This window comes from Dermacentor variabilis, chromosome 10, assembly GCF_050947875.1.
Source record: "Dermacentor variabilis isolate Ectoservices chromosome 10, ASM5094787v1, whole genome shotgun sequence".
Taxonomy (NCBI): domain Eukaryota; kingdom Metazoa; phylum Arthropoda; class Arachnida; order Ixodida; family Ixodidae; genus Dermacentor; species Dermacentor variabilis.
In genome coordinates, this window is record NC_134577.1 from 110,982,689 (window position 1) to 111,002,232 (window position 19,544).

At 43.7% G+C, this 19,544-nt stretch overlaps 1 protein-coding gene across 1 annotated transcript; it reads right to left on the minus strand.

Moving 5' to 3' along the window:
* Positions 1-945: 945 nt before the first annotated feature.
* Positions 946-17,604, minus strand: LOC142559681 (glucoside xylosyltransferase 1-like). The gene is made up of 2 exons (XM_075671247.1): positions 17,298-17,604; positions 946-1,207 (listed from the first exon to the last, which is right to left on the minus strand). Exons 1-2 carry the CDS (start codon positions 17,592-17,594, stop codon positions 1,013-1,015), a joined length of 492 nt encoding a protein of 163 aa, XP_075527362.1. The 5' UTR covers positions 17,595-17,604; the 3' UTR covers positions 946-1,012.
* Between the last annotated feature and the right edge of the window lie 1,940 nt (positions 17,605-19,544).

Here is a 19,544-nt window from a genome sequence, read left to right on the forward strand (position 1 = left end):
GGTCGCCCGATAAAGATAAGCACACGTGTCAATATAGAAAATGTGTAAACACTATGGCCGCAGAAAATTACAGGCTCGCAACGGACACGATTTTAACCAAAGGTTTAGAATGAAGGATTGAACACAGATGAGAGAACACACTATTTTTTACGCTTGTTGGAACTGCGCCGCGCAATCAAAGCAAAAAAAAAAAACCTGCAGGCTATCGCAGCTCGCTCGACTTCGGTTATGCTGCCACAGTATGAAGATAAGGTAAATGCATTGTCTGTATCTTCATGTATCTGTAGAGGCAGCATACCAATCGTCGAAATACGGACTGAGGAGGTCTGAGGCAAGCATATGTGTGTGTACTTCAACATATTGGAATGGTTGGGCCCATAATTTGTAGGATTACTTCCGAGGATACAAGTTTCGCAGCACCGTACAGGTTTAGGGGTGACAGCGATTCTAACACGATGATAAGACATCATGATTGGCACTGTACCAGGAAAGCTGCTAGCGTTAGTCAAGCGACATCTTACGCAATATAAAACATTCCGGAGAGTGACGATGCTAGAATACGACACAGTCAATACAGCTCATTCGGCCGCTATTGAAATAGGTCGCTCATTCATTGCCAAATCCAATATTTCCGGGTTTTAGAGAGTCCCTGTTGAGGCCGTATAATCAGTCGTTGACTGCAAATTCTTCGAAGGCTTAGCCGTGCACAGTCTCCTTTTATTCTTTAGCAGCATTTTCGCGTGATTTTAGCAGTGTGCTTTCTCAATAATTTTCCTGTTTCTCACATTTCCCTTATCTTACTTACAGCCAGGTGGAACGCGACAAAGGGGTCCTTCTGTATACTTTAAGAAGTTTGAATTATAGGGAGGCCGATATAACACAAGACTTCATTTCACTAAATATTATTCTTTTCTCATCGCACATTCAAGTATAACTGATCTCGGTGAGAGCATAGGCATGACAAGTGATGAAGTACTGTAATAAAAGAATATGAATTGTTACGTTGCTCTAGTCAAAGATTCTTTTCCAGATCCTGTGCTCTACTCTGTCGGGTCTTGTTGGTAGCATTGTCGATGGCGCGTGCTGTCTTCTCCGAGTGAACCACATGTTTGAGGAACTCGTGCCCGCCGCTAGTATTGTGACTCTTGCTAAGTCGATCCTTGAAAACGTCGATGAAGGTGTCCCCGAGGCTTTCGCCAAGCTCGTACTGAAATGAAGAGCAAACGCAGTGAAGCCTTGATAAAATGAAGTGTCACTCGGACCGAAATTTCGTTCTTATATCGAAAACTTGCCGTCAAAATACAAAAAGCACTCTTGCTATCACGTGCACAGACCAGAGCTTCTCAGAGACATCTTGGAAAATATAGTCAGAGTATGTTTGGGCGATCTTTTCAATGCAGCCAGTTTTCCCTTTTTGTCAAGGCAGCAGTAATATCAAAAGGGGGCAAATTCTAAGATAGCTCAAGTATCATCATCAGCCTAGTTACGCCCACTGCAGGGCAAAGGCCTCTCCCATACTTCTCCAACTACCCCGGTCATGTACAAATTGTGGCCATGTTGTCCCTGCAAACGTCTTAATTTCATCCGCCCACCTAACTTTCTGCCGCCCCCTGCTACGCGTCCCTTCCCTTGGAATCCAGTCCGTAACCCTTAATGACCATCGGTTATCTTCCCTCCTCATTACATGTCCTGCCCATGCCCATTTCTTTTTCTTGATTTCAACTAAGATGTCGTTTACCCGCGTTTGTTGCCTCACCCAATCTGCTCTTTTCTTATCCCTTAACGTTACACCCATCATTCTTCTTTCCATAGCTCGTTGCGTCGTCCTCAATTTCAGCAGAACCCTTTTCGTAAGCCTCCAGGTTTCTGCCCCATATGTGAGTACTGGTAACACACAGCTGTTATACACTTTCCTTTTGAGGGATAGTGGCAACCTGCTGTTCATGATTTGAGAATGCCTGCCAAACGCACCCCAGCCCATCCTTATTCTTCTGGTTATTTCAGACTCATGATCCGGATCCGTGGCCACTACCTGCCCTAAGTAGATGTATTCCCTTACCACTTCCAGTGCTTCGCTACTTATCGTAAACTGCTGTTCTCTTGCGAGACTGTTAAACAATACTTTAGTTTTCTGCAAATTAATTTTCAGACCCACCCTTCTGCTTTGCCTCTCCAGGTCAGTGAGCATGCATTGCAATTGGTCTCCTGAGTTACTAAGCAAGGCAATATCATCAGCGAATCGCAAGTTGCTAAGGTATTCTCCATCAACTTTTATCCCCAATTCTTCCCACACCAGGCCTCTGAATACCTCCTGTAAACATGCTGTGAATAGCATTGGAGATATCGTATCTCCCTGTCTGACTCCTTTCTTTATAGGGATTTTGTTACTTTCTTTGTGGAGGACTACGGTGGCTGTGGAGCCAATATAGATATCTTCCAGTATTTTTACATATGGCTCATCTACACCCTGATTCCGTAATGCCTCCATGACTGCTGAGGTTTCGACTGAATCAAACGCTTTCTCGTAATCAATGAAAGCTATATATAAGGGTTGGTTATATTCTGCACATTTCTCTATCACTTGATTGACAGTGTGAATATGGTCTATTGTTGAGTAGCCTATACGGAATCCTGCCTGGTCCTTTGGTTGACAGAAGTCTAAGGTGTTCCTGATTCTATTTGCGATTACCTTAGTAAATACTTTGTAGGCAACAGACAGTAAGCTGATCGGTCTATAATTTTTCAAGTCTTTGGCGTCCCCTTTCTTATGGATTAGGATTATGTTAGCGTTCTTCCAAGATTCCGGTACGCTCGAGGTAATGAGGCATTGCGTATACAGGGTGGCCAGTTTCTCTAGAACAGTCTGACCACCATCCTTCAACAAATCTGCTGTTACCTGATCCTCCCCAGCTGCCTTCCCCCTTTGCATAGCTCCTAAGGCTTTCTTTACTTCTTCTGGCGTTACCTGTGGGATTTCGAATTCCTCTAGGCTATTCTCTCTTCCACTATCGTCGTGGGTACCACTGGTACTGTATAAATCTTTATAGAACTCCTCAGTCACTTGAACTATCTCATCCATATTAGTAACGATATTGCCGGCTTTGTCTCTTAACGCACACGTCTGATTCTTGCCCATTCCTAGTTTCTTCTTCACTGTTTTTAGGCTTCCTCCGTTCCTGAGAGCCTGTTCAATTCTATCCATATTATAGTTTCTGATGTCCGCTGTCTTACGCTTGTTGATTAACTTAGAAAGTTCTGCCAGTTCTATTCTAGCTGTAGGGTTAGAGGCTTTCATACATTGGCGTTTCTTGATCAGATCTTTCGTCTCCTGCGATAGCTTACTGGTTTCCTGTATAACGGCGTTACCACCGACTTCTATTGCGCACTCCTTAATGATGGCCATGAGATTGTCGTTCATTGCTGCAACACTAAGGTCCTCTTCCTGAGTTAAAGCCGAGTACCTGTTCTGTAGCTTGATCCGGAATTCCTCTAGTTTCCCTCTTACCGCTAACTCATTGATTGGCTTCTTGTGAACCAGTTTCTTCCGTTCCCTCCTCTAGTCTAGGCTAATTCGAGTCCTCACCATTCTATGGTCACTGCAGCGTACCTCAAGTATATGCTTAGTTAAATAAACCTGCAATCTCGAGTCGAGATAGCCTTCCAACAGATCGAGAGAAAAGACAAGCCAAAAGATCGAGAGATAAGCAAATCAAAAAGTTATTTGTATAGCCGACACGGGGGGTGTGGTGCCTGAAGGTTGCCCCTCACATCCTTTTTGCATACTTTGCACCCTCAATCAACACGGAAAGTGCTGCACCGTCTTCAAGGTTTAGTGCCTGCAGTAACGCCATGAACTATATTCATCTTGGTTTTGCTGGTTGCCCTCGTGCAGTAAAGCTGATCCAGCTCACACGGTTCGTGAAGGTGGTGGCAGAAGGATGCACCCTTGCGTCTTTATTCCATTCTTTGTAGGCCGTCTCAACACAGAATGTGCTACACCCTCTTCAAGGTTTCGTGCCTGCAGTGACCTCACGAACTATATTTATCTTGGCTGTGCTGGTCGCGCTCGTTCACTGAAGCTGATCTAGCTCACGCAGGTCGTGAGGGCGGTGGCAGAAGGACATCCCATTCCATCATAATTCCACTCTCTAGGTTTGTGGTTGCCTCCAATTAGCTGACAGCATCACACTCTCCAGCGCGGTTTACTCGTACTTGGTAAAACTTTGCATGAATAAATGTTCTTTTGAACTTTTCATCCTTCCCGATTCAACACGGAAAATGCTGTACCGTGTTCGAAGTTTCTTGCCTGAACTGATGTAACGAATTATATTCAGCTGGCTGTGCTGATCCGGCTGATCCAGATCACGCGGGTGGCGACGGCGGTGGCAGAAGAAAGGCCCTTTACATATTTATTCCACTCTTTGCAAGTTGGAAAACTCAAGTTCCTTCCTAAATAGTTATTTTGCCCCACATTTCTGCCGCCGTCGCCACCGTTGCCGTTCTGTTGCTTGGTAATCGATATTTTTGGTGTCAAGTGCTTTGGAGTTTAGTGCTGTTTGCACTATGTATACGCCTGGTGGGGCCATCTAGAGGCAGCGCCGTTCCTCAAACGACTCCTTCACCGCAGATGAATGATTCATGAAATACTCGCAATGTAGGTACGGCTATCATCTCGGTGCTTGCTTTTATGTGTTGCTTCATTGCAGCCCCAACAAAGGCGAAAGCGGGTGCAAGGCATGGCTATTTTTGCCATGCAAAACGCAAAAGGTAAGGCAACAATCTATGCTGGTTCTTGAAATCTTTGTCTTTTTGGGAGAAATACCGCGCAAACCACACATGCGTGTTAGCTGGCCGGAAAAGGTAGAACTGAAACGGTCAGTTCAGCTAATGTGTCAAAAATACGATGTTTCGAGGATAAGGAAGTAACCAGCTTGAAAGATGTCTCTAATCTCGAGAACGAACCTCAAGCGACATTCAGGAACTGAGAGGCTCAGTGAATGACCTTACATGGCACAACAGAAAGTTGAATGACATTCTGCAGCTCAAGGACTCAGTAAACAACCTCCATAGGCACAGCAGGATGTGGAATGTTGACGTGCATGGAACACCGGTAACTGATAACGAAAACCTCCTAACAAAGCAAAATGAAGTATCAAAATTGGTGAGTTTCTCAGAGCTGACTGCGAGTGACGTCGAGGCGGTACATACATTAAATTCGAGACAAGCAAAGTACCCGGAATCATAGTGCGGTTTTCAGAGCTGTCACTGCGAGAGATATGGATTTTAAACGCCAAAGATTTTCGAAACATACGCTCAACTATTTCAATCTGCGAAGACCGCACAGAAAAAGACAGCTGCTGCACCACATGAGAGAATGGATCAGTGCAAACCATTTTCGCTTTGCGTAGAATGCCAACGGGGAAATTCCTGTTCGAAAGAACGGGAACTCATAGGTGGTTTTCATTCCCTGCAAAACTGACCACGATGAACAGTGTAGCAGCTGAGTTATATATCTAACCTATCTCTTCATCTGTTTTGTTTTTTATGGAACGAGTAAATTTATCTAACTTAGATACAATTATCCCAAGCCACGGTTCGAATTGTCGAAATTGCACACATTTTATCTTAGATATGGCAGGAACGAGAGAAAGAAACCTGACTTTTTTTTATGGCAAGATGGAATGCCAATTTACTGTTGTCATGCATTCGGAAACATGGCTTACTTTAGAAGATTGCATTCGGAAACATGGCTTACTTTAGAAGATACGTGTAGCTTTTCTAGCTACAAATATATTTACATGAACCACCATGATCAATGTGTTGTAGGTGCCTCACGATTCTTTCAAATTTATTTATTTTTGAGCTTCCCTCTGAATTCTGTTCCACTAACATGCTATATGAAATGGTTGTTCTTAAATGCAGCAATCTGATTATCTGTGTTTGCTGCCGGCTGCCATAATTAAATTGTTTGCTGCTTATATCGCATGTAGATCCGCTGTTAGAATTCCTTAATATCAACGAATAATTCTAATAATAATAATAATAATAATAATAATAATAATAATAATAATAATAATAATAATAATAATAATAATAATAATAATATAATCAGCGTGGTTGCGCCCATTGCGGGGCAAACGCCACTCCCATACTTCTCCAACTACCCCGGTGATGTACTAATCGTGGCCATGTTGTCCCTGCAAACTACTGAATCTCATCCGGCCACCTAACGTTCTGCCGCCGACTGTTGCGCTTCCCTTCCCTTGGAATCCAGTCCGTAACCCTTAATGACCATCGGTTACCTTCCCTCGTTTCATGTCCTGCCCATGCCCATTTCTTTTTCTTGATTTCAAATAAGATATCATTAACTCGTGTTTGTTCCCACACCAAATCTGCTCTTTTCCTATCCCTTAACGTTAAACCCATCTTTCTTTCCATAGCTCGTTGCGTCGTCCTCAATTTAAGTAGAACCCTTCTCATAAGCATCCAGGTCTCTGCCCCGTAGGTGAGTACTGGTAAAACACAGCTATTATACACGTTTCTCTTGAGGGATAATGGTAAGCTGCTGTTCGTGATCTGAGAAAGCCTGCCTAAGGCACCCCAACCCATTCTTATTATTTTGATTGTTTCACTCTCATGATCCGCATCCGCGGTTACTACCTGCCCTAAGTAGATGTATTCCCTTACCACTACTAGTGCCTCGCTACCTATCGTAAACTGTTGTTTACTTCCGAGACTGTTAAACATTACTTTAGGTTTCGGCAGATTAATTCTTAGACCCACCCTTCCGCTTTGCCTTTACAGGTCAGCGAGGAGGCGTTGCATTTGCTCCCCTGAGTTGCTAAGTAAGGCAAAATCATCAGCGAATCGCAATTTACTACGGTATTCTCCATTAACCCTTATCCCCAATTCTTCCCAATCCAGGTCGCTCAATGCTTGCTGTAAACACGCTGTGAATAGCATTGGAAAAATCGTATCTCCGTGCCTGACGCCTTTCTTTAGTGGGATTTTGTTGCTTTCCTTATGGAGGACTACGGTGGTTGTGGAGCCACTATAATTATCTTTTAGTATTTTTACATACGGCTCATCTACACCCTGATTCCGTAATGCCCCCATGACTGCTGAGGTTTCGACTGAATCAAATGCTTTCTCGTAATAAATGAAAGCTATATAGCCCACTGCTGCCCACCTTGCCCAGCATGTCCACATCTTTGATGATCCCAGAGTTAGCGCAGCATCTCTCCGCTAAGCTCTAGCAGAACAGGACATGCCAGCTTTTTAGCACTGTATGTGCTTCTTTTGTACTCCTAACTTCACTGAGCCCTATTAGATCCCATTTATTGCCTTCTAGGTCCTCCAATCGCACTGCTAGGCTCGCCTCACTAGATAACGTTCTAGCATTAAACGTTGCCAGGTTCAGATTCCAATGGCAGCCTGGTCGGACCCAAGTATTCTTAGCACCCTTTGCGGCGTCACAGGTCTAACCGCTGCCTTGGTCAATTGCTTCGCAGCTGCTGGGGACTGAGGCAGTGGTTTGATTGTTGTATTCATATAGGAGGTTGTGGCCAAGTACTGCACCAGGGCGGGCAATCCTGCTCTGGCGATGCAGTGCGTTACCGGTTCTGGTCACCGGGATCAGGCCGCACTCCAGGCCTGTTTGTGCAATTCAATCAACACGCGCATTGTTTTTAATCCAGTGGAAAATTGCGCGGCACCGGGATTCGAACCACAGTCCTCTTGCACGCATTGCGGATACTCTACCTCTACGCCACCGCTGCACCATCCTATCAAAAGTTATCAAACAGTTCTTCGAGGTGACAAATACAAATATTGTCACGCGGTAGTGATGGTGAAGAAAGCAGCAAGACTCTGAGTGGCGAAATTTGCGTTTTATTGGGCGAACCTGCGCCCTGAAAAAGAGGTGACACTCAAAGCACAACGATAGTGGCGAACACAGCCATCGTCGAAAATCTTATCTGTCAGTCAAGCGCGCCGGCTTTTATACATCAGCAGCCCATTTTATGTCCGCTGCAGGACGAAGGCTTCTCCCGGTGATCTTTAATCGGCCCTGCACTGTGCCAACGAATTCCAAATAGCGCCTCCACATTTCTTAATTTCACCACACCATATAGTCTTCTGCTGTCCTCGACTACGCTTCCGTTATCTTGGTACATATTGTGCAACCATGATGCTCGATCTGTTATCACCCATGCACTACATGTCCTGCCCTGCTCCATTTATTTTCTCTTAAGGTCGATTAGAATGTCGGCAATCCCTGTTTGCTCTCTGATACATATCACTATCTTCCTGTCTCTTAACGTTACTCCCAACGTTCTTCATTCCATCACTCTTTGGACAGTCTTTAAGTTGTTTGGCAGCTTCTTTTTACGTCTCCCATATCTGCACCACATGTTAGCACCGGTAGAATGCACTGATTGCATACCTTTGTTTTCAATGATATTGGTGAGCTTCCCGTTAGGATCTGGCGACTTCTCCCCCAATGCGCTGCTACCCATCTTTATTACTCTATAAATTTCCGTCTAATGGTAAGGGTCCGCTGTGAGTAATTCGCCCAGTCAAACGTACTCCTTCCGACTCTATAGGCTGACTGGCATACCTCAACTCTTGTTCCCTTGACCAGCTATTCAGCATTATCTTTGTCATATGCATATTAATCTTGAACCCCACTCTTACACTCCCTCTGTTAAGGTCCTTGATCGTTTATTCTAACTCGTCCCCACTGTTGCTCAACAAGGCATTGTCATCTCTAAATTGAAGGTTGCTGCGATTTTAGCCATTGATCCTCACACCTAGCCCTTCGCAGTTTAATAGCTTGAATACTTCTTACAAGCACGAAGTGAATAGCATTTGATATATAGGGTTTCCTTCTCTCACCTCTTCAATTATAGGTATCTTGCTACTTGGGGAGAACGAACGTAGCTGCGCACACGTTTTGCAAGATACTTCAGAAATCTTCCTGTACTCCTTGATTACGTTTTCCCTCTATGACTGCTGATATCTCTGAATAAAATACCTTCTCGTAATCTACGAAAGTCATATAGAGAGGCTGATTGCATTGTGTGAATTTGTCGATTACCTGATTGACGACATGGATGTGATCCATTGTAGAGGGTCACTTCGTGGAACCAGCCTGCTCCCTTGGTTGACTGACGTGCAGTGTTGCCTTTATTCTATTAGAGATAATCTCGAATATTTTGGATAATACTGGAAGTAAGTTATTAGGCTTAATATTTTACAATTCCTTAACGTCTTCTTTTTTGTTGATTAGTGTATTTTTGGAATTTTTCCAATTATTCGGGACAGTTGAAGCACATAGACACTTCGTATAAAGGGCCCACGCATGATGTCTACTCCATCTTTGGTTAAATCGACTGTTATTCCATCTTCTCCGACCGCTTTTCCGCGCTTCATGTTTCGCAGGACCCTTCAAACTTCATCGCTAGTTATAGAAGGGGCCTTTGTAACCTGTTCATTACCACTTCGAATGGACGTATCATGACTGCTCTGAGTACTGTACACGTCAGTATACAATTTTATGCTGCTTTTACTATATCTTCGAGATCGTTGCTCACATTACCCTGTTATCTGTCAGTGGGAACATGTTGGCTCGTCCTAAGCTGAATTTCCTTCTTACTGATTTCACGCTGCATGGATTTTTACTGCTTCTTCTTTCTTTCTCACGTTATAATTTCGAATATCCCGCATTTTCTCCTAGTCCATCAGTTTTGGCAGCTCCGCGAATTCTACCTGATCAATTGAGTTGGACACTTTAATTCTTTGTCGTTTCTTTATTACGTCGTTTGTTACTTAGGTGGGTTTACCTAATAGTTGCCTTGGTGCCTGAACTCCAACTTCAATCACTGCTTCTGAAGCCAGCCTAGCTACTCTGTCATTCATTACCCCTGTCATCATCTCTATGCTAAGAATGCACATTTTTCCATTTCATTTCATTTTATTACCTTAAAAACCCCATAGGGGCATTACATAAGGGGTGGGCATACATATATTTATTATACATTATTTGAAGAATAACAGAGCATAAGTTAGAATAACAGAGCATAAGTTACAACACACGTGAAAATTGAGTACATAATTCCATCTAGTACACACATAGCTAGCATATCCTGTTCATTTTTTTATTCTAAAAAATGGTCTGTCAGTCTTTGCATGAATGTAGGTGCACAGGTTATGGCGGCAATTTGGTGGGGCAGGTTGTTCCAATCTGTTGCTGCGCGAAAGACGAATGAGCCTGAAAAAGTGGTAGTATGAGTGCGAGGGCGGCCAACTTGGTACACGCGCCGAGTGCGATGTGATACACGCGCAGCGGGAATAATGTGTGGTGGTTGATTAAGTGAAGTATGATAAAACTTATGAAAAAGAGAGAGCGTTCAGATGCGACGGCGATCAGCGAGTGTAACCAGTCCGGATTCTTTTTTCAGTGATGACACGCTGACATCATATGCATACGTTGAATGGATGAACCTTATGGCATGGTTTTGCACCGATTCAAGTGCGTTGATTAGATATGCTTGATGAGGGCTCCATACGGCACATGCATATTCGAGTTTGGGTCTGATTATGCTCTTGTAGTCTAGTAATTTCACATGCTTGGGTGCTTGCTTTAAGTTTCGTTTTAAGAAACCAAGAGATTTATCAGCAGACGAGATGACGTTAGTAATATGTGTGCTCCAAGTCAAGTCATTAGTAAGGGTAACGCCAAGGTATTTATAGGACTGCGCAGTTTCTACGTCTACGTTATTTATTGTGTATGGGTAAGCTAGTGGGTTGCGTCGGCGGGAGAATACCACTATTTTACATTTATTTGGGTTAAGTGTCATTAACCAGCAATCGCACCACTGTTGCAAGCGGTTAATATCCTCCTGAAGGGAGATTTGGTCAGACATGTTAGTAATTGTTTGGTAAACGACGCAGTCATCTGCAAACATGCGAATGTTGCAGGATACATGCAGAGGTAAGTCGTTAATATATATTAAAAAGAGGAGAGGCCCGAGGGCAGATCCATGTGGAACCCCAGAAGTTACCGGTAGGGAAACAGATGGGCTGTTGTTAATAAGAACAAACTGTGAGCGGTTACTAAGGAAAGCTTCAATCCATCGCATTATATCGGGGTGCACGTTCGCTAGAGATAGCTTTAGTAATAGTCGTTGATGTGGTACCTTATCGAATGCTTTCGCGAAGTCTAGGAATACTGCGTCTGTCTGCTGGTTAGTATCTAGATTAGTGTGAAGATCATGAAGGAAAAGTGCCAATTGCGTCTCGCAGGAAAATCCCTTGCGAAATCCGTGCTGTGAAGAATGAAAAAAGTTTCCTGCGTCTAAAAATTTCATAATTTCTGTATAAATGACATGTTCCATGATTTTGCAAGGTATGCTTGTCAGTGAGATAGGGCGATAGTAAAGTGGAGAGTTCTTGTCACCTGATTTGTAGATGGGAACAACCCTCCCCACCTTCCAGTCATGTGGTATGATGCCAGATGAGAGTGACTGCGAGAAAAAGCACAAATAAGCAGCACTGCTGTCTTTAGTATTTCTTAACACTATTGAGTTTATGTTATCCACTCCGGCTGAGGATGTTAGTTTAAGATTGACAATTAGAGACAAAATACCATCGGCAAAGGTTACTGATGGCACGACACTAGTTGAGTTGTTAACTGTAGAGGGAAATGACAAGCTAGGTTCATGGGAGAAGACTGACACAAAAGCTGTATTAAAAAGATTAGCGCATTCAACATCATCGACCGTTTCACAGTTCTCGTTGACTAACGCAATACTGCTTATTTCCCGAGGATTGATCACCTGCCAGAATTTTCTTGGATTAGTGACCAGCATGTTTGGTAGATCTTCGTGAAAGAAAGAGTGTTTTGCCTCCCGAATAGCTGATAAGTATGCACGTTCCGCTGCGTAGTATTTATCCCAGGCGCATGTGTTTGTGCTGCCGTTTGCTGCACGGTACAAACGTTATTTTTTATTATCAAGTCTCTTCAAAGAATTGGTGAACCATGGCTTCTGAAGTTGCGTTTGAAACGTTATCGTTGGAAGGAACCTGTCAGCTAGATCATTTATTTTTTCTTTGAACCTTTGCCAGTTGGTATGGATATCGTGTTTGTTAAAGGATGCCTCGAATGAAATAAAGAAGTCGTACAGATTATCGCGTATAGCCTCGTACTTGCCTTCGTCATAAAGATGTATTGTCTTTTGAAGTTTCTAGAGTGGAAGTGGCGCAAAGTGAAAGAAAGCGTGAATAACCTTATGGTCGCTAATTTCCTTCAGATATGTAATTGACGATAAACTGTCTGGTCGACTTGTTAGTATTAGGTCTAATACGTTAGCCGTGTCTGGTGTGACGCGCGTTGGATCACGTACAAATTGAGCGAGGTTAAAACTAAAACAAACATCAAGGAAATTTCTTGCTTCTGTCTGATTTACGAGAGACCGAGCTATATTGTGCCAGTCGATATCTGGAAAGTTTGCAAGTGCCATATTGAGATGATCTGCTCGTACCTGTACTGCGTGTAGGTTGCCTGTTTCTTTTTGATTGACTTGAGGTTTTATTTCGTGAAATTTAGGTGAATTTTAGCCCTCACTAACCTGAGATCACCACACTTTATCCTACCTGGCACTTCTGCAACCTGTACTATGCTAGCATCGGCAGAAAGTATGAAATCAATTTCACTTCTTGCTCAACATTAGGGGCTTTTCCAGGTCCACTTTTGTTCGTGAACATCCCGAAGAACGTGTCTATTATTCACAGCCCATTCTTTTTTGCAGATTGCACCAACATATCTCCTCACAAGACTGGCTTTACCTACTTTTCCAGTGATGTTGTTCATTACTACAGTATACGGAGTTTTTACATTTCTCATCGCTTATTCAACATCTTCATATAACTTATCTACTTCATCATCATCTAGACGGGATGCTGGAGCGTAGACTTGTACTACATTTAATCTATACCTCTTATTAAGTTTCATTACTACTACTGCTTCCCTCTCAATAATGCTGTAGGATTCGTCAATGTTACCCACTATGCCCCTATGGATTAGGAAAATTACTCCATACCGCTTCTTCTCTTGAAGTCATCTATAGCAGAGAAGGTGGCCATATTTCAGCACTGTATAAGCTTCACCAATTCTTCTAGCCTCACTAAGGCCAATGCTATGCCTAACCATGCCTCAATGTTCCTAAGATTCCTGCTAAGCTGACTTCACTCGAGACAGTTCGTGTGCTGAACGTTGCCAGGATCTGTTTCCATTGGTAGCCTGTCCGGGTCCAGAGATTCTTATGAAATTCTGCAGTGTTACAGAACTGACCACCTTGGTTGCTGCTGGGGACAGCTGTTGGGGACTGAGGGTCATTGGATAATCGAATGAGTTGTTGGGGGGGGGGGGAGTGGCCAAATAATTCACCAGGGAGGCCAATTCCTGTTTTGGTGAGGGAGTGTTTTTTGTGGAAACATGGTGGGTTTCCCTAATTTGGTGTTACATGAATTAGTATAGCGCCACGGGCTTTCGCCGTTTTGCCACTGTCAGGCGCCACTCCAAGCGTGGAGATGTAGTATACCGGAGGAGGTGAATTCGGGCATTCCACCATCACACTTAAAAAAAGAATGCGCGAGGATTCGAACTTCTGATATGGCAAGCGAGCATCGAAGCTAGCTGATTCAGGTAATCCTGGAGGCTGTGAGGCCACCTTATGTCGTGAAAAAAGTATGGGGTTTTAAGTGCCAAAACACTTTGATTATGAGGCGTGCCGTAGTGGACGACTCCGGAAATTTTGACTTCCTTAGTAACTTTAACGTGTACATATATCTAAGTACAAAGGTGTTTTTGCCCCCATCAAAATTCGGCCGCCGTGGCCGGGATTCGATCCCGCGACCTCATGCTCAGCAGGCCAACACCATAGGCACTGAGTAAGCACGGCGGGTCTTATGTCGTAGAATTATAGCCCAGAGAATCCTACATGCCTGTCATGCCGGTAGTGTTATTCTAAGCGCTTTTCGCAAATATCACATGCCTGAAGACATCCTTGAATTGTCCTCGATAGACAGGTTTTGCTGATGGCGACAGGCAGCACTACATAGTATTTCTCAATGGTTCTAATGTCGTGCTTCCGGAATCTCCCGTACGCATGCGGCCATAAACGCGACTAAGTACATGATATATTTTCGGGGAATTTTAACACTGCTTAATACTTGCGTGCAAAAGGCTTCAGCGCTTACCAGGAATCCACGAGGTGCGGATGCGTAGAGATACACTCATCAGGTCACTGTCGCGTCTGCCTGTTTCTGGGATCGGGGAAGCCCTTTCAGCACAAGTCGGAATGTGTACGCTTTGGTCGTTTGTGTCGCCGAAAGACGAGTCATCGGGTGCGAGATAGGCGCATTCGCTGACACGTGTACCGAAAAATATACCGGCACTTTCGCTCACGGGCAAATCCTAAGAGGGGGAAGACGGTCCACAAGAACAATGTGGTTCTCAGCCGCGTGTAAAGCAGGGGACCTTTGAAGCAGCTTTGATATGTGCTTGGAGAGCGCTTATACGGTGCCTACTTCGATCTACAGGAGACGCGTCTGCGATAACGTAGACATGGTTTGTACACTTCGCGCGGAAAAGCAATTGACGTACCCCTGCCGCTGTTTATCCCTGTTTTCCACAGGATCGCAAATAGAATCATACGAAAAGAATATAAGTACAAATGTAAAAGAAGGAAATGGAGTAAAACTACCAGCGTTTTTGGCAATGATGAAAAGCTGTACATGAAGTTTGCATCCGTTGTCATTACGTCATTTTTCCTTCTCTTATGCATATTACTGCAACACTCCTTATCACTTTTCTCTATTCCCATTGCGCGAGAAATCTTGCATCACCTAAGCAAGCCCGTTTCGGTAGCGCGCGTGGCAAGTTGTTGTACATAAATTTTTGTACCTTTATTATGTTTTAAAGTGAAGTGTGCTAACATCTCTGCATGCATTAAGCTTCGAGAATACTGTTGCGACATAGGTATAACTACACTTGTTGTACACGTGAGTTTACGCATCAGTCATAGAAATTACCAGAGTAAACGGTGATGCCCACTTGCCTTCCAGAAAGTTCTACACAATTCGCGTCCCACTCGCAACCGGATTACACAAGCATCGATGACAACAGAACTTCGATAACATTCCAGAAATTTCCAATACATATGTGCGCGTCCCACGCTGAACGATAACATTTGTTATACTCCGTTCCATGCATAGCAGTCACCGCTGTAGAAGTTACGCAAAAATTTCAGTCAAATAAAGTTATCACTTCGCGCATTCCGCCTATGGTTCGCTTGACGTGCCATCCATGGTTCGCTGCGCACCAGCAGCGTTCGCTCGTGCGAGCATGCGCATGAGACTCCTCATGACGGGTTGCAAATAAAAAAAACCCTAAAAGAAGAACGCTAATAAAATCAATATAATGCAACACGTAACAAGCAATGTACAACAGTGTGTATGTTTCCAAGATTTAAAATGCGTTTCCTTCAGTACTGAGCCTATATAAAAACGGTCGCGCACAATTGCAGTCAAAATTAATCGAACTATATCCCATCCACTGGAAGAAGCCTCTGTAGCCTCCACAGCCTTGACTCCTATACATAGACCAGAGTAGAGACGGTGAAAAGCACTCACCCGAACAAGATAAACAGGTAGCCGTGTCAATATGCTGCCTCAGACTAAGATGAAACTAGAATTCGAATTTCTCCTAAATACACAACTCTCTAAAATCGTTATTACGTCGCCTACGCGAGTTACGGCAACGCTCTGCCTCAAGAAGGCTACGCGATATACTTGTAGTGGTGGAATTTGCTTCCGCAATAAATGCATGTCCTTTTTGTTGTTTCATCACTTTGCCCTTACACCCATTTTTTCTTACAACTCTGCCGATTGTTTCCACAACTTTGTTCCTAATGCTGACCGTGGCGGTTCTCTTTTTTAGTATGAAGTATATCCATTATGTATAATGTCTGCTTTTGTTTACCTGCTACGAAGCTGCCTTGTTTATGAGGTGGCCAGATTTCCCTCATGCTGCTATGTGCAGCGTTTTTCTTAGTCATCCTCGCAACGCAGTTGTGGGAAAATAAAATTATTTCAGTATGGAAATGAACTATGATGTGTTATATGTCAATGACACTAGAAAAACAGCTCAAGTTAGGGTGTAGTATTTCCTGGCAGGTTGGTCTATTTTAGCGATGTTTAACATTTCGCTTGGCCAAATCATATCTACATATACAGCAACAAAAACTTGAATTGAAATCTTGCTGATCTCTGAACTGTCTATCGCCAATGACTCGAGATTGCATGAGTGTTGCTTGCTTAGCCTGATTCTATGTTCCATAATAGTGTAGCGTGGTCGTGACGTCAAAGAACACAGTAGAAATACTGTGAAAGGCAAAGCTAGATTTTATTGGGCTGACCTGCGCCCACAAAACAGGCTACACTTAAAGCACAACGAGAGCGGCGAACACAGTCGGCGAAAGTCGAAAATTTGATCAGCGGGTCGAGCGCGTGGGCTTTTATACAGCAGTCGTCGAATGTTCCAGACTAATCGTTGGCACCCGCGTGCCTTCCACAGAGTTCTACACCATTCGCGTCAGGCGATGAAATACCATAACACAAGGTTCGGCGACAACAGACAGCGGATAGAAGCATCGATAACTTTCCAGAAACTTCGGATACATGAAAGCACGTCCCGCGCTGTGCGATAACCTTTGTTAGGCGGCAAAACGTGGTCGCCCGATAAAGATAAGTACGCGTGTCAATAGACTTGCATCATTTAAAATTTTTGATTAATTCCATCCCAATCGAAGGTCCCGGCTGGTAAGCATCTACTCCTTTGCGCTGATCCCTTTTTATATGGATTCGAAAATCAGCACATGCTTGCCGGATAACTCGAACTTGAGTGGTCATCAAGCGCTCGTCTGATACGAATGATGACCCCAATTTCGTGGCCCTTACTGTTATCTCACCTGTCTTGGAGAGCAATGAAATGAATAACAGAAGACAACTCTACTATTTAGCAGTTTCATCCACTGCAGGAGCCTGTATGTGAGCAGTTAAGACACACACCGCAAAATGCACTAAACGCACTAACAGTGTGACTGAACACAGGGTCACCAGATGTCACAACAATGTTGCTGTTTGAAACTAAGTCCTAGCATTCCATTAAAATAGTAATGCTACGAACAAAACCTAGACATCGAATAAATCTTGCCAACTATTCCTGCTAATCTCACCTCCCCCATAGCCTGGTGAAGTTCCCAGAAAGCCGGCGGCGAGTACCGAGTGAAGACCTTGCGTGACCCGTGGACAATAGCCGGTGGTCCCTCAGTGCAGTATGTTCCGTGCATGCAATGGTCGGTCGGGTAGTTCCACCGGCACGAAAACACCAACAGGAGTTCAGGGTGGGTGCCAAAGAAGATGTTCAGGAGGTCCTGGTCACCCCAGGGCATGTTCTCACCATAGATCTGCTGCAGTGGCCTCATGTGATCCTCCCAGCCAAACTTCCGCATGCGGGTAAGATTCATTAGCATCACGCCTGTGTTGACACCTGCGTTTGGCAGGAACGGGAAAGTTGGCAAAACAAATCATGAAATGCCAATTGCAAATTAGTGGGAAGGAAGGTTCACTCTACCAGATTAGACTGATACCTCCAACTGATCAAGAGATACAAACACTCATTTGGTCGGACAGCTACAGAAAGGGTGGGGTTCACCAAATAAGTAAAAAGTAATTGTAATTCAGGTTTAAGAATATGTACGTTTAATCTGTTGTAGATGCATCAAGTAGTTCTTAAAATATAAACTAGCTTTTGAATTGTTCAGTGACCACCACCTTCCTTGTATATTTGCACTAGATTGCATTTCAAAAACTGATTACAAGCCGTGCAAACTAAGATCAAAACTTCCTTTTGAATATGGCAATGTGATTCCATCACCAACGTTGCCGACCTGACGCCGCTGACTTCGCAAAATGATTCGTGCATTTTTCAAATGCTTCCCTGCCCCAAAGAACTTTTCAATATCATCAGGCTAAGTGGCTGCATTTTTTCAGTTTCATTTTTTGCTGGTGATTGGTGGGTACCTAAGCGTACCATTTCAGTTCTGCTTTTCGTCATGTTTAAGCTCTGCTTACACAACGATGACGGACCTGACGCAAAACATCTCATAGCTGCTCAATTTATTTTGGTCATCTACTAGTCTTTTACGTTCACCTTCATCTTAAGTACATGATCAGCAACAGAGAGCCATAGTCGCTGAGCAAGCCACTGCAGCAGGCACTTGAAAGGTGAAATTCGATGCTGCAATAAATTTGCTGTATTTTATCAAATTTTAAAGAGCTGAAATATACAATAAGCACTCCTTTATTCTCACAAAAGATAAAAAGAAGGAAATGCACAAAAAGCATGAACCATACTTCAAAGAGCGTGAACAAGCCTTGAAGCAACTGCACTGTACAAGTAGAGCAGCTCTCACACATGTGGTCACTTATGCATGCCTCCCTCACGCCATTAGACAGATTGTATTGCATATCTTATGGGTGTGCGCAAGAATAGGTCTCTTTGAAATGTAAGCATGTCGTTTCCTTTCGAAGAAATATATTTGCAGTTCAAGTTGGTGTCATGGAAATGGTAGGGTCTATTACTGCGAGCGATGAAGCAAGTAGGCTTCATGACGCAGCGGACTAATTCTTTACGAGTTATGAAAAGCTGCAGGAGCAGGTAGAACGACAGAAAGGTGAGCTAGCTGGTAAGGATTCTTTATGCAAAAAGAGGTGAGGCGTGCAGACAGGACACAAGAGTAGAGAAGTGAACAGCACGAACGCCGACAAGCGCCTTGTCCGTCATACATGTTTCTCTTTTAGTCCGCGTCTTCGTAGCGCTCTTTTCTTCAAATATGCAAAGCGTACTATCAACTGAAGGGAGCATTTCATGGAAGTCGGGAGCAGTTTTAATGCGAAGATGCGGCACCTATTAGAAGCAGGTTATCCTAGCGTAGCAGTGGCAACTCTGACTGAACGCCTAAAGAAGTCGGTTTCGAGGGGGATGGACTTCATTAGAGAAAGCAGAACTAGAAAATAGAGTAGTGGCTATTCCGTACACTTATTCAGTATCGCACAGGCTTAAAGTTGCAAGTAGATATGACGTTATTGTGGCTTTCACTGCTCCCAATAAGATAGGTAAGATATGCGATGCCGTACAGAGCAAAAAGGAGCAAGTAAAATGCGAAAAAGTACAGATATTTGTCTAGTGAAGCACAATAAGAACAACAGTTTTACTGATTGTCGTATGAGTCTAGTTTATAACATTCCCTTTAACTGTGGCCAGTTCTACGTTGGGTAAACTGGGCGGTGCATCAATGAGAGTCTAATCGAACATAAAAGGTCGTTAACCGGTGGATCGCCTTCTCATCTTTCCCTACATTGCCAAGATTGTAACTGCCCACTCGAGGTAGATGGATGCACGATATTGTACCGGCATAAGA